We start from the raw sequence: 13658 nt of genomic DNA on the forward strand, positions 1-13658 counted from the left end.
ACACTGGCACCACCAGGAGTAACATCTGCTCTCAGGAAATTTATGGCCAATATGAGACCTGAACTGTGCCAGCAGAACCATACAGTCGCTTTTATGGTGTTTGTCAATAGGCTGATAACTCAACTTCCCTAATGATATATTTAGACATGGAAGTAAATAATCTGATTATAGAGAGGAAGAATACAGTTTATGTCTAGAAAAGTCCATCCATTTTCTATAACAAGGTTATTGTAAGAACTGAAATTGAGAAAATGTTAATTGATGGAGAAAAAAACTATAATTAACTGGAACTATATTCTAAGTTTCCGGATTATAAATCGCTCCAGAGTATAAATCGCATATTTGAGGGAAATTTATTTGATAAAATCCAACACCAAGAACAGACATGTCATCTTGAAAGGCAATAAATATAGAATAGAGGCAACAACAGGCTGAATAATTGTACGGTATGCTAACGTTACATGATGCATTAACAACGAACTGAGAACGTGCCTGGTATGTTAGCATAACATATTACTAGTTATTCAGATAACTATAGTATAAATAACATGCCAACAAGTTTACCAAACCATCCATGTCTCTTCAAATCACTAAATCTTCATCTTCGGCGTCGCTTGTAAACAACTCAGCTAACTCCGGAGGTAGCTTCTGCCACACACATTATCAACACAGGCCTAGAGCGCCCTCTTGCGGTTTAGTGTGAAAATACCATGTGACATGACATAATAATGTGTTAATGATTTCACACATAAGTCACTCCGGAGTATAAGTCGCACTCCCGGCCAAACTATGGGGAAAAAACTGCGGCTTATAGTCCAGAAAATACGGTAACTAAAACTTACTGAAATCAGAGAAATGATTTGTGTCTATAAATCTGTTTATTACCCTTTCAAACTGGTGCTTTTGCCCTACATGAGCAGTTTACGTCATCTGTCAGCAAATGACGGCACTCCATAATCCTCCTGGCGGGAATCACACAAGTCTGCAAAATGGCGGCAGTAGAAACTTAAATTGGGATAAAACGGCAGTTATTTGGTTGCTTAACAATAATTGAAAATTTTTTTAACAGTATCTTCTGTTGAATATCCATTAAATATATATAATCACTACACAACCTTTTTTGAATTCTGCATGTAAAAATTAACCAATGTATAAAAAAACTAAAGCTACTATTATAGATAATAAAATACAAATAAAGAATTTTTACTAATGAAAACCAGCACTTTAAACCACTTTAAAAACTAACTAAACTAACTGATTAACTAAGTAAACAAAACATCAGAACAAAATAAAATTAAACTGAAGCAAAAAAACTAATAATATCTTTGCAAGGTTTGCTGTGACTCTCCAGGTCTTCACACAGAGACATATAAAGAAAAACTGCTTGCACATTTACATTAATCAAATATTGCAATGAAAATTTTGCCTTTTCTCTTTCCCTGCTGAATGATAAGGGGGGTGTACTTACTTATTTTCACACAGCTTCTATATTTAAGCTTAATTTTTGTTGAATCTTGTGTTTTTGCACTCTGGGTTAGATTTGAAATGAAATTAAATGAAACTTTGTTTAAAACATGATAGTAGATTTCCACCATTTATGAATGTATTTTGTACAATTTAAAGAACAATAATAATTTTAATTTAATGTCATCAGGCAAATATGAGAGAAAAACACCTTGTTTCATTTCACTCAATAACAATAATTTAGTAAAATTAAATGTAGCTATGTAATTTTAAATAAGAAGTAAAATTGTTATTAATTAATTATTAACTACATAAATAAGAATTATTAAATTTTTATTTAAATAATTTAATTCACAATTAATATATAAAAAATGCTGTCAATATTAAATATATTGATTAATAATTAGGTAACTATCAATTATTGAATTATTGTTTAATAATTAATCCTTAAGTTAATTACTTAATTTTATAATTATTCAAACTATTTATTAAATAAATAATTGGATACAATAAATTTGAATCATGAAACGATTGTGTTTAATCAATAAAAAATATTTTATTAATAAATGATTTAATTTCATTATATTATGCAATGTGGCAGAAATTAAGACGTCAACAAGTTTAATCAGAACACATTCACGTTTTTTTTTACATTTTGTTTACAGAAACTCCGACCTTGCATTGTGACTGCCTGTTCTAATGACATACATCGACAGGCATGTTTTCTTTCACTCCAGATAAGTGAGTTTAATGTCAAGATGACCAGGCAAACTAAAGAAAATTAGCACTTCATTCAACAGCCAGTTAAAATTCAAAATAATTTATTTATTACACCAGTTTCTCTGACACTCCCTTCCGCTGCAGCTCACTGATAACCCCCGCAGAGACTGTTCTGTGTTAAACAGAACTTTTTTGAGATATAGACACTGCCAAGTTTGCCTTTGAGAAACCCATCAATAAATGTGTTTGCACTCTTCCTCTATAGCTAAAAGCGAGCATTCATGCAGCCGTCATTGGATCAATATTGACGTTAATGTGCCCTCCATGCAGAGTTTTTCCCCTCAGGTTGGTCCGGTTTCTCCTCCTCTCTTCACAACTGGACCCGGCCACAGACACATCAGTGTCTGATAACATGGAGCGGCTTAATGTTTAGCCTAGAATCCACACTCACACGCACGTGCACACACAAGGGGAAGCAGAGGGATTGTAAAGGCGCACAGATCTATACACCGGCCAGGGATGAAGGGCAGAAAAGTAGCAGTGGGAGGGAGAAGTGGTCGAGGTGAGAGTTATCACTTTTAATTGCATTTAATTACCTTCAAAAACTCAAATAAAATTCATCACTTTATTTTCACTTGACTTGATCTTAATAATGTAATTTTATTACTAATGTTTTAATTTATCAGAAATAATACACACCTGTATGTATCGTCGTGTTGATCATTTAAAGAGTTTGTTCGCACAGAGTTAAAGCTTGTTAAAGATTAGCCATGTCTTTAATTTGCTAAGCAAGACTATTAGCTTGTTAATCCACATTAGAGGTTTGTGTCCTGTAAGCGGAAAACGAAGGAGGAGCGTTGTGCATGGAACAAAGTGCAGTAAAAACGATATTAATAAAACCTTATCATGTTTCAGAGTGCAATTTGTTACACACCTTAACTTTCCTCATGATAACACAGAAAGGTGTAAGTAACGTAGTAACATTTGTCACTACATACCCTCAAAATGAGTCATTATATTTCCAGAAGGGAGTGAGAAGATGACAAACTACTTTATTGAAAACAAAGAAAAATAAAAAAAGGCATACATACATTTAGTTAAATCTTTAAACAAGTTGCACAGATTTGTAAGCATTGGCCAGCGACTAGCATAAATCCTATTGGATGTTTAGCATCTTTTCTGAGTAGAATTGGTTAAATTCAATTAGCTTAATGCCACAGACCCAATTTGTAACCCTAACATAAACTTTTTCAACAGTTTTGTTAAATGGGCTTCATGTTATACTTCTTTAGAATCAGTTTGGATGTTTGTTTGGGATCATTGTCCAGTTATGAAATGCAAATGTATCCAAGTTTCAACCATTTAGCTGTTAATTTCAGCTGAAATTGGAGACATCTGAGGGTTTTATTCATTATTCCATCCACTGCCACGGAAAGATGCAGCCACCACTGCGTGGCAGTTGGGATTATTCTTTGTCTTGGCAGAATGACCATGACTTCTCCTCCAAATATCTGTCTTGTAACCATGAATAAATATTTAGTCATTTTGACCAACTTGTCAACTTTTCTTAAGAAGGAATTGGCCTTACCCGTTAAAGGTAAGGCCTTTTTGCCAATAAGTTAATGTAAAAGTTAATTTCAAAAACTTCCTAAATATTAAAGGGCATTTGACAGGCAAAGTGCTGTTACCTAGCAACCCCAGCTTGTGTTGCACATCACCTAGCAGCACAAGCTGGGCTCCAGCACATTTGGTCAGCTGGTTTTACCACCGTACTCACTGTACAATGGCTGCTGGAAAATCAAATGTGCTGAAGAAATTTAATCAACTTGGTAAAAATAAAAACAGTAATTAAAATCTTGTTCCTGTTGCTAAAAAAAGATACAAAAAAAATTTGCATTTTTAAAATATGACTTGATGTTTATCTTTTTAAATCAGGTAAGCCTGATTCTTGCAACGCTTGTCTACAAAAATTTGACTGCTTTGCTTATTTTACTAAAATATTGTGTGTTTAGTTTGTTGCTTATTTAATAGGTGAAAATAAAATATAAATTAGTTTTTGTTATTATCATTAAGAATAAAAATATCAACAATTTTGTGGCCTTTAGGCCAAGATGTTTGGTCACCATTGATTAACTTGGTTCCAAAAAATGACATCAATCTGTAAAATAGGAAAGTTTAGATTGTTTTTCTAGATGAAAAAAGTTGCGGTATTTTCTTTTTACCATAACTATATATTAAAATATGACTCAGCAGACAAAGGTTGGGAGCGAAACTGCAGATTTTATCAGCACCCATCAGTCGTCCCGGTTCAGACGTCATAGAAAAGCTGCAGTGTTTGCTTCAGGCTCTTTGCTCAGAGTGCATGTTCACCTGATTGTTTCACCTGAAAATCTTCGCTTTGAGTCTGAAAATCTTTGTCACTTCTTATTAGTTCAGTCAGTGGAAACTGGAGGAGGGCAGAGCTTCAGGCTAAAGTAAAAGTCTTTCAGATTAAGTCCTCTTATGTTTCAGCTAATGTGATCTACAAATTACTCCTAACACTATTATATTGTTGAAATTTTTCATGCTACATAGAGGGAATTCTATTAATAGCAGTACAGTAATACTTCTGCGATGTATCCAACCTGATTTTAACCAGATAAAATTAAAATGCCATTTTATAACAACGTAATTCAAGCATTAAAACTTTTTTTTTACAAGAAATGACAGAATCACTCATCAGTGTTATTTAACAGAGAAGATGCACATCAATCTTTCATCTAAGCAACTTTTCATAACTCTTTTGCCAAACTCTAATGAATGAACCCATGAGTTCATTGATTTACTGCTTTACAGTGTAAAATGTTTTGATCCTTCTCAGACGTTCCTCTGTGACTCAGCTGTGGTCTCTGATGTTGCGATATGGATTTTGAGCAGTTACAGCATCCTGTAGGTCGTTGTCCTACATCTACAGTAGCAGACGCCGGGTATTTCCTGCAGCTGTGTGAAACTGTACAGAGACATCGGTTCTGTTTCGAGATTAACCTTTAAATCAAATCAGGGTTTTTTTGCATGGCACATTTCAGCAACAAAGCATTTCAACGTGTTTTGTATCATAAAAACACAAAAATATAAAGTCAGAAAACACAATTTTATTTGTGAAATATAGTTATTTGCCATACTGCATGCATGTTGGTTTCATCAAAACTAACACCCAGACTATATTGTGAATGTTACATAAAATAACATTCACAAATGTTTTCTTTGGCAGAACACAGTCAACTGATTCAATCCCTTCAGGCTACCTCAAAACCCATCAATCCTGTCTAGGTGCAGCTTTATTTTAATAACTTTTACCTATTTCCTCATAGGAATACATTTTAAGCATTTCATAACTTATAATATTTATAAATAAATAATAAACAATTCTGTGTTCTTGACTTATATCCACTGACTGGCTTTTCTTCTCGACTTGTAGAGGATATATTTATATCATTTGACTAATTTCTCAGCAATTAACTTCATTCCAAAATCCGGTTCATGTGTTAATATTATTAAACTAGAGTCAAGGTCAAACTTGAAGACATTTTTTGCAGTGATCTGGTCCTAACAGGTTCTGAAACACTTGAAAAAGTTTTATATGTTCCACACTGCTGTGGTTTTTTTTAAAATCAAAAACATTGTTACACTGAGAGGAAAACTTATAAACACCACATGTGTCAAACACGAGGCCTTTGGACCAAATCCGGCTCCTCCGTAGCTTTTTATGTGGCTCACTAAGTTCCAGACTAATTGAAGTATGCTTAATTATTATGTTATCAATCAATCTATGCAGTGGCTGAAAGTTCACAGTTGTCCTAAATTAAATCACATAAAACTTTCCAAACAGACTTTCAAGACACACTAGTTTCAGTTTGTGTGTGTGTGTGTGTGTGTGTGTGTGTGTGTGTGTGTGTGTGTGTGTGTGTGTGTGTGTGTGTGTGTGTGTGTGTGTGTGTGTGTGTGTGTGTGTGTGTTTTGCAGGGACTGTTGTTGGACATGGATTCCCAGCAGAGCCAGACAACCTCGGCCCCCTGCATCCTCTCTCAGCCGTGTTTCGTCTCTACGTTTACGCTCTGCACGGCTGCCTCTGCGAGGTGGCCTTCACCGCCGTGTACGACTGGTGCAGCAGCCGAGACCAGAGGCTGCAGGGACACAGCAGCATCTGGGCCCTGCCTATGTACGGCTCTGCCATCTTCTGCATGGAGGCCCTGAGGGCCCGGCTGCTGGCCCAGAGCCGCTCCCTCGCTGTGAGGCTGGCAGTTTACACTTTATTCATTTACATGTGGGAGTTCAGCTGGGGCGTGGGGCTGAGCCTGCTGGGGGCCTGTCCGTGGGATTACTCAGCCCATCGCTACAATCTTCGCGGACTGGTGACTCTGGATTATGCCCCAGCCTGGGCTGTTGCTGGATTTATAGCGGAGCAGCATGTAATCAAGAATACGCTAAGGATAAGATTAAAAAGCGGCTGATTTCATGGTTACCTTAAATTATGTCCTTCCAAAATCAACCACATGACATTTCATGTCGTTATTTTTTTAAGAAACAACAAAATGCTATTGTATTTTTAATGTTTATTTATTAAAAAGGTTGAGATTTTAATCCCCAACTGACAATACACTAAAGATAACATTGAAAAATGACTGATTTTATGATTATCTTAAATCATGTCCTTCCAAAATCACCCACATGACATTTAATGTAATTTTCAGCTGGAACAACACAGTACTACTGTGTTTTTAATGGTTCAAAATTAAAAATCTGTAGACTTTTAATCTCTAATGAAGAATATGCTAAGGTTAAGATTGATAAACAACTGATTTCATAATCATCTTAAACTATGTCCTAAAATCACCCAACTTTCAGTAAACCTTAAGCAATCTCAGGTCCTAGTTGTGAAATTAAGTATACTACAATTAATTGTGTATTTAACCTATAATTACATGTATTCTGCCATGTTGTCTTCCATGTTGTTGTTTTATTTTGTTTGTTTTTATTTAATTTCTAAACTAAAGTAAACCCCCACAACATTTTTGTCTTTTTTATTTTTTTGGAGAAACAACAAAATGCAATTGTATTATTAACTGTCATAATTAATCATTTCTGCATTATTCCTGCCTTATCTGGACCTATACCTAAGTGAAAAACTGTTTGGATTTTGTCCAGAGTGAGAATGTGCCTCAGCACGACTCCCTCGGAGGAAAATGGCAACATTTGCATGCTGATTAAATTTCAATATTTTGTTAAAGAAAATCGGGTTCGTTTGCACAATTTTTGGGAAATGAGAACCGAACCAATCTCACAGCAGGGTTTTGTTCCTGGTGCACGTCAAAACTTGTGTTTTTGGATCTTACTCCTTCATTTTTCTGTCACGTACGTTTCTCCCTGAGGTTTGAAGACAGTTTTCAGCACAAAACAAAAACAGGAGAGAAAAATGATCTGATGTCATTTTATTCCTTCCTAGCTTAAAAACTGACAGCAGTTTCAGAATCAAGTTCTTCTTTCATTATGCTTAACTTCACTAAATAATAAGACTAAAATAAATCTGCATTATTTATTACCATTATACAAAGCGCTTTGTAGAAGTTATTGTTTTTCTTAGTAAACATACGTCTATAAGGATGTTTGTGCAGAATTCACCCCAGATGTCATTAACAATCCAAGTCCATGAATTAATTTAAGAATAATTAAGTAAAATAATACATAGAAAATGTGTTGGACTTCTTAGAAAGTCAAGAAAAAAGCTCAAAAATCACCTTTTATCAGGTCTGACTAATATTAATCAAAAATTTACTATGCAGTGATCGTCTATAAAACGTTTCCTCATTACTGAACAAACATGATGGGTCGAACCAAGAAGCTCTTAAGAACTTCACAACCTCATTATTGCAAAACGTATTTCTCTGAAACTTCATTTCAAAAGAAATATCCACTCAACTGCAATTGAATAACTTACTGTGTTACTTACTTACTCCACTAGTAAAGAAAACCCATGACAAATATTTTTTAAAGTTTTCTACACAGTATTTAGGAAAGTCAATAAAATATTAAGATAGTTTGCAGGAGAATCTGGAGTGAAACTTGTTCTTTGAATATCTTCTTGTTGAAAGAACAAGAAGATGAGAGGTTGTTTTTGAGCATGAAGTGTTGGGAAACAGGTAATTAAAGGAAGTATGTGTTTTTCATTAAAGAGCTGAAGATGAAACCCACATGAAAACTCTTTCTTGGTTGCAAAGAAAGAAAAAAGCTGGAGGCTCTTCTGCTAATGCTGATAAACTTCAGTAAGTTTATTACTTTCTCCCTGTATCATCAGAGTTGAAATTGTGGAATGATTTGTTTTGGTCTCATTTTAGTGTGTGGATTACTTGGTTTGCTACTGACCTCTGGTGTAAGTTTCATGTCAATGTCGTGATTAAAATGCATGTTTTGATAAAAAAGTTAACACCTATAATGCTTCTAGCTATTTAAGTGAATTTTGAAGGTGTGTAGGTGACAATTCGGTTCTCTTCCGCTCTGGATTTTGCACAACAACCAAGGCCACAGTCCCCTCACTCCTCTGCCACTTGTACCTACAAAGGAAACATAAATTACATGTTTGTACCAGAATTTCTACCAGAATCATGCTAATTTTAAAAGTAGACAACATTAAATTCCACATGCTCTCATTACTTATTTATCAGATATCAACCTAAAGCACAAACATATATGCATTTTGCCTGCTTTGGGCCTTCAGCTGTGCAACATAATCCCAAAGAAACATCACAAATGCTCATATTAGCAAGTGCTACTACTCATCAGTGTCTGAGACTTGATTGGACTGATGGAAAGTCGGTTATAGATAAGTTTTATACAAACTATTTGACTTGAAAATCTAACTTAAAATCAGTTATTGTGTTTTGTCCTAATTTCCACCCAATTAGCTAACACATTCTGTCAAAATCAGCATCGATATCCATTTAAAGTTGTATCAATGTAATTCTGATACCTGGAAAGCACCAGATAATTCGTATTTTTAATATTGTTAAAATTGACTCACTGGCTCTGTTCGGGGATGAGCAAACTATCTCCTGAAGTCAAATTAAACGACTGCTCCGCCATGATCACTGTTGAAGATCCCTCCTGGGAGACACAGAGAGAAGATGTGTTGGTAGGATTAGCTGTTAGCAGCTTATGGAGGTTATTAGAGGAGTTGGGACAGGAAGTGTGTACGTGCCATTTGCCAAATCCACAAATCAGTTTGCTGGACTGAGGTCTCTGTAAGTCCAGGTCCAAACACCATTGCCTGTCAAAGACAAAGAAATAGAGAATCTTTTTTTTTTTTATTAATTATTATTATTATTATTCTGTTTGTACAGATGCACTAGTCCAGACATCTTATTTTAATTACCAGGAAGTCTAATACTTTGTTATTATTGAGATAGGATTTGTTGTAATAAAACCAATCAAACATAAAACAAAAACATGAGACTTTAATCTTAAATAAATAAAATTTCTGCTGGTTTGTTTTGGTGAATCCAATATTCTGACCTGCAGAAACATGCAGCTTCTAGCACTCCCTCAAACATGCAGAGGAAGCACTAAAACTATAATTTGTATGTAATTAGACACTTGCTTTTAACTGCTGAAAGTCAAGCTTTACAATGTAAAAGGCAGCTCTCAACTTGCAGGCTTTATAGATGTGATGCAAGAGAGAGAAAGCAGATTTAGTTTAGGTTTAAAGATAAAAACAATACATACAACCGAGTCCTAATTAGTGGTTTTAATTTATTACTGTTAGTTTCTCCATGTCACCATAAAAATATAATTTTTCACTCATTGAACTAATACTAATACTGACATAAATATGAATATATATCATTGGAATCTAATGTGAAATACTAAAACAAAGAAATATACAATTGTGAAATATAAATTAATTTTTGACTAATTTAGTTATGAGCAGTAATCAGGCAACTTCTGAATGGAGCTGAATGCTTTTTAAATTTTTTATTTGTACGATTTGTTTTAATCACAATTGTATGCCACTTTGTGTTGGTTTTGCACATTAAACTCCAATGAAATATATTTATGTCTGTGGTTGTAATGTGACTAATTATGGGAAAGTTGAAGGGGTGTGAACACTTTCGCAAGCTGTTTTATCAAAGCTGTTATTAGAAGGGATAAAACAGGCTTTAACCACATAAGACTGAGGTTATTTGGATCTGTTTGAGCTTGATTCAAACTTTGTGAACTCAATTCTTGTTTGTTTGTGTATGTACCAATTTTAATAAAACAATCTGTGTTTACAGAAAGCTAAAATGTTTATGTTGTAGCGTGACACGTCCTACCTCTGTCTCAAACTGAGCTCCAAAGATGTTGATGGGCCTGCCGTTAGCCAAAGATGGCCTCTGTTTGCTAAGCCAGTCCTTGAAGGAAAACGGTGTCATCACATTCATGGTATTCATCTGGAACGGAGGCTCTCTGAAAACTTCATCTGTTCAACCGAAAACAAAAACAGCAGCAGTTTATTCTTTAGAAATCTAGCAATGTTCAGATTGGACATGTAGAAGGAGAAAGCAGAAAGCTCACCTGGATCCGGTTTACCCGTCTTAGCCTGGTTTGATGCCATGAATCTGTGAGTAATAGATCAAACGTCATCATTTTATTCATTTCAATGAATCCTGATGAAATTAAAAGAAGAAATGTGTCTCACTCTTTGATAATCGGAACCAGTTGTGTCCCCAGATTCTCGCAGTAGAACCATCTCTCGAACAGGACATCTGTGGTGTTTTCCACGTAGTACCTACAAGAAGCAACAGGTACTGGTTACTTCTTTTAGTGTAACCAACACTGTGAAAAACTGGCAAGTTGAACAAGCACTGCAAAAATACAAAACCTTACTGAGTAATTTAGTTTCTAATGCAAATATCTTATTGTGCTTGAAATGAGACAAAAGTAACTTTTTAGCAAGATTTAAGCCTCTATATTTTAATATTGATAATAAGTCCTTAATATTGATGAAAAAGTATTTGATATATTGGCTGATAAATTAACTTATAACATGAGAAAATGTTACTTATGAGTTAAAAAGTTCCTTATGAGTTTGTCTTATTTCAAGTTCGCTACGATATTTGCTCTAGAAATTAGACCAAAATTACTTATGAGTTTGTGTTTTTTCAGTGTGCTTACATATATTTGAAAGCACACTTGAATGTGAATCATTTTGAGACTGTATTAGATAAGTAGGAATTGAAATGAGGGAAGAGGTGAACCTCAGGCAGTCAGTTTCAGTCAGCAGTCGCCTTCGCTCCACCACCAGTCCAACGGTGTTGGCCTTTCTCTGCGGAGAGTGGGGGATTCGAGCTGGGAGCAGAAACATCTGAAAGTGAAGGACAAAAATCACACAATGAGGCAACGTTTACAATTCAAGTGTGTTTAATGCTCTACAAAGAGAAAAGACAAGTTTCTGCTCCAGATGTTGGTGAAACGTCAGCGCTTACCTCGCCTTCTTTGATGTGTACGTCCTTGTGGGTGCCATTTTCAATCACCTTCAGACACATGTCTCCCCTCAGCTGGAAAAACAACTATTTCAACAGAAAAAGACAAGAAATGGGTTAAATGTCCTTCTTTGCACAATTGCCCAATCTGGACACTGAGTGGTAAACATTAACACATCAGATTTGACCTTTCACATGCAAGAACGGCTTTCCTCCCCCTTCCCTCAAAATGACCTGGCTAAACCTTTTAGCTTTAGCCACTTATTCTACATTACTGACAAGCTGAACTCTCCAAGATATGAACGTTAGTATACAAAAGAAATATTTGTTCTGACGGTTTATACATGCATACTATATAAATCTTTAAAATATCCTAAATATTTATTGATTAGACGCTGTGAACCTTTGTTTATTTATTGGAATGATTGAACTCAATCATGAGCACAAATTATTGACATTTTTTATCTTTGACAGTCAGAAGAATGTAAAATAATACTGTTTTATCATTTACTGTCCAATGAGACATTTTTAATAGGGTTTTCATACAACATCCATTAAAAAAATAAAAGAAAGAAAAAAGGAATTACAAATGAAAGAAAGTATCTTTTTTTTAATGGTTTTATTTCAATCGTCCATTAACTGCAAGAATGTAATTATAATATTAGCAAAATAAAGATACAATTTTACTAAAAGAAGATCTTGAAATTAAGAGAAAAATCATCAATGGACTAATTGGTCATTCCATCGATGAACCAATTATCAAGATAAAACTGACAGTTTTATTTTTGCTGCTAACTTATCAAGATAAAACTGATAGTTTTATCTTTGCTCCAAACTTATCCTAGTAAGGTAGAGTATACCTTGATCAGGTCACAGACCAATGATAGACCACAACACAGAGAACCATTCACATCCCTAAGGACCATTTAAAGGGATTGATTGACCAAACAGTCATGTTTTTAGACTGGAGGAAGCTGTGGTATCCAGAGAGAACACACACATACACAGAGAGAACATGCAAACTCTATGCAGAAAGGCCCCAGATTGGGATTTGATACCAGCTGGACCACTGTGCTGAATGCAGCCAAACAATAGGGACTGTTGCAATTTTTCATTCTTCTCTGAGTTGGTTTTGGAAAATGTTAGGAATTACGAATGAGTAAGTTTGCAAGTCTAGACAGCAAAGGATGCCACCAACAAGAAGGACCCAGTTAAAGATTATTAGGGACACTGTGCCAAAATACACACTCTCTGCATTTCATGTGCAAGCTGGAGTTTGCCCAGGTTCATGGAAGATAAGGTAATGATAAAGGGAAAGGAGACGCTGAATCATGCTGTGTGAAAACGGCTGAGATTGTATTTATGTATTTTTTATTTCCTACCTCCTCCCCTTCCTCTATATGATAATCCTTTCTGGTGTTAGGACCCCCAACAAACATGACAAGCAACTGCGAAAAGTGCCTGAGAAAAACAGAAATTGAAAGCAGTCATGTGGTTGGTGCATGTTCATATGTCTGGTGCTAACGTCCCAAACAAATCAATCACCGCTGCAGATTTTACTGGCTAAAAAACAATAAGCAAAGCATGTTACTCACATCAGCTTGTTGCACACTGGTGGTAGAAAAGCATCTTGGTTTTCAGTTATCCACGTTTCCACATTGACCAGAGGAACTTGGCTGCTCATTTTTTCTAAATGACAAGCTTTGGATTTTGCAGCAGGAAACTATTTGACTTCCTTTTATTATAAATGTTTAAATGTGGCGATCTGAACAGTGCAAAATGCGGAAATGAGACAAGTAGGAGTTAGACAGTAGGGAGGAGCTGTCCTCTTCTTTTTTTGTGTGCAGTGGTGAAAGTTCACCAGCTGCTGTATTGAGTAACACAATACGGTCCTGCGGTGACTGAAGATACTTACTGGAAAAGATTCAATTATTTTAATCAAATCTAAAGTTTGTTTCTGTCTTTATGTATGAAACGAAA

General features: G+C 35.1%; 2 protein-coding genes across 2 annotated transcripts; one reads left to right on the forward strand and one right to left on the reverse strand.

The window, feature by feature from the left end:
- Positions 1-2664: 2664 nt before the first annotated feature.
- LOC129359996 (transmembrane protein 229b-like) lies at positions 2665-7268 on the forward strand. The gene is made up of 2 exons (XM_055030020.1): positions 2665-2746; positions 6187-7268. The coding sequence occupies exons 1-2, from the start codon at positions 2704-2706 to the stop codon at positions 6672-6674; spliced, it is 531 nt and encodes a 176-aa protein (XP_054885995.1). The 5' UTR covers positions 2665-2703; the 3' UTR covers positions 6675-7268.
- Positions 7269-7637: 369 nt separating this feature from the next.
- haao (3-hydroxyanthranilate 3,4-dioxygenase) lies at positions 7638-13498 on the reverse strand. The gene is made up of 10 exons (XM_055030019.1): positions 13274-13498; positions 13061-13139; positions 11682-11765; positions 11454-11560; positions 10895-10984; positions 10771-10814; positions 10530-10675; positions 9416-9484; positions 9239-9321; positions 7638-8771 (listed from the first exon to the last, which is right to left on the reverse strand). The coding sequence occupies exons 1-10, from the start codon at positions 13360-13362 to the stop codon at positions 8663-8665; spliced, it is 900 nt and encodes a 299-aa protein (XP_054885994.1). The 5' UTR covers positions 13363-13498; the 3' UTR covers positions 7638-8662.
- Positions 13499-13658: the final 160 nt, after the last annotated feature.

Source organism: Poeciliopsis prolifica, unplaced genomic scaffold (assembly GCF_027474105.1).
Source record: "Poeciliopsis prolifica strain line A6 unplaced genomic scaffold, Auburn_PproV2 SCAFFOLD005, whole genome shotgun sequence".
NCBI classification, from domain to species: domain Eukaryota; kingdom Metazoa; phylum Chordata; class Actinopteri; order Cyprinodontiformes; family Poeciliidae; genus Poeciliopsis; species Poeciliopsis prolifica.

Bases quoted from the DNA above. Each gene is read 5' to 3' on its own strand.
- LOC129359996 (XM_055030020.1), top strand. From the start codon at position 2,704: ATGAAGGGCAGAAAAGTAGCAGTGGGAGGGAGAAGTGGTCGAG. The intron at 2,747-6,186 runs GTGAGAGTTATC...TGTGTTTTGCAG, and splicing joins GGGAGGGAGAAGTGGTCGAG to GGACTGTTGTTGGACATGGA.
- haao (XM_055030019.1), bottom strand. From the start codon at position 13,362: ATGAGCAGCCAAGTTCCTCTGGTCAATGTGGAAACGTGGATAACTGAA. The intron at 11,766-13,060 runs GTAGGAAATAAA...CTGTTGAAATAG, and splicing joins ATATAGAGGAAGGGGAGGAG to TTGTTTTTCCAGCTGAGGGG. The intron at 10,815-10,894 runs GTGAGACACATT...TATTACTCACAG, and splicing joins CTGGTTCCGATTATCAAAGA to ATTCATGGCATCAAACCAGG.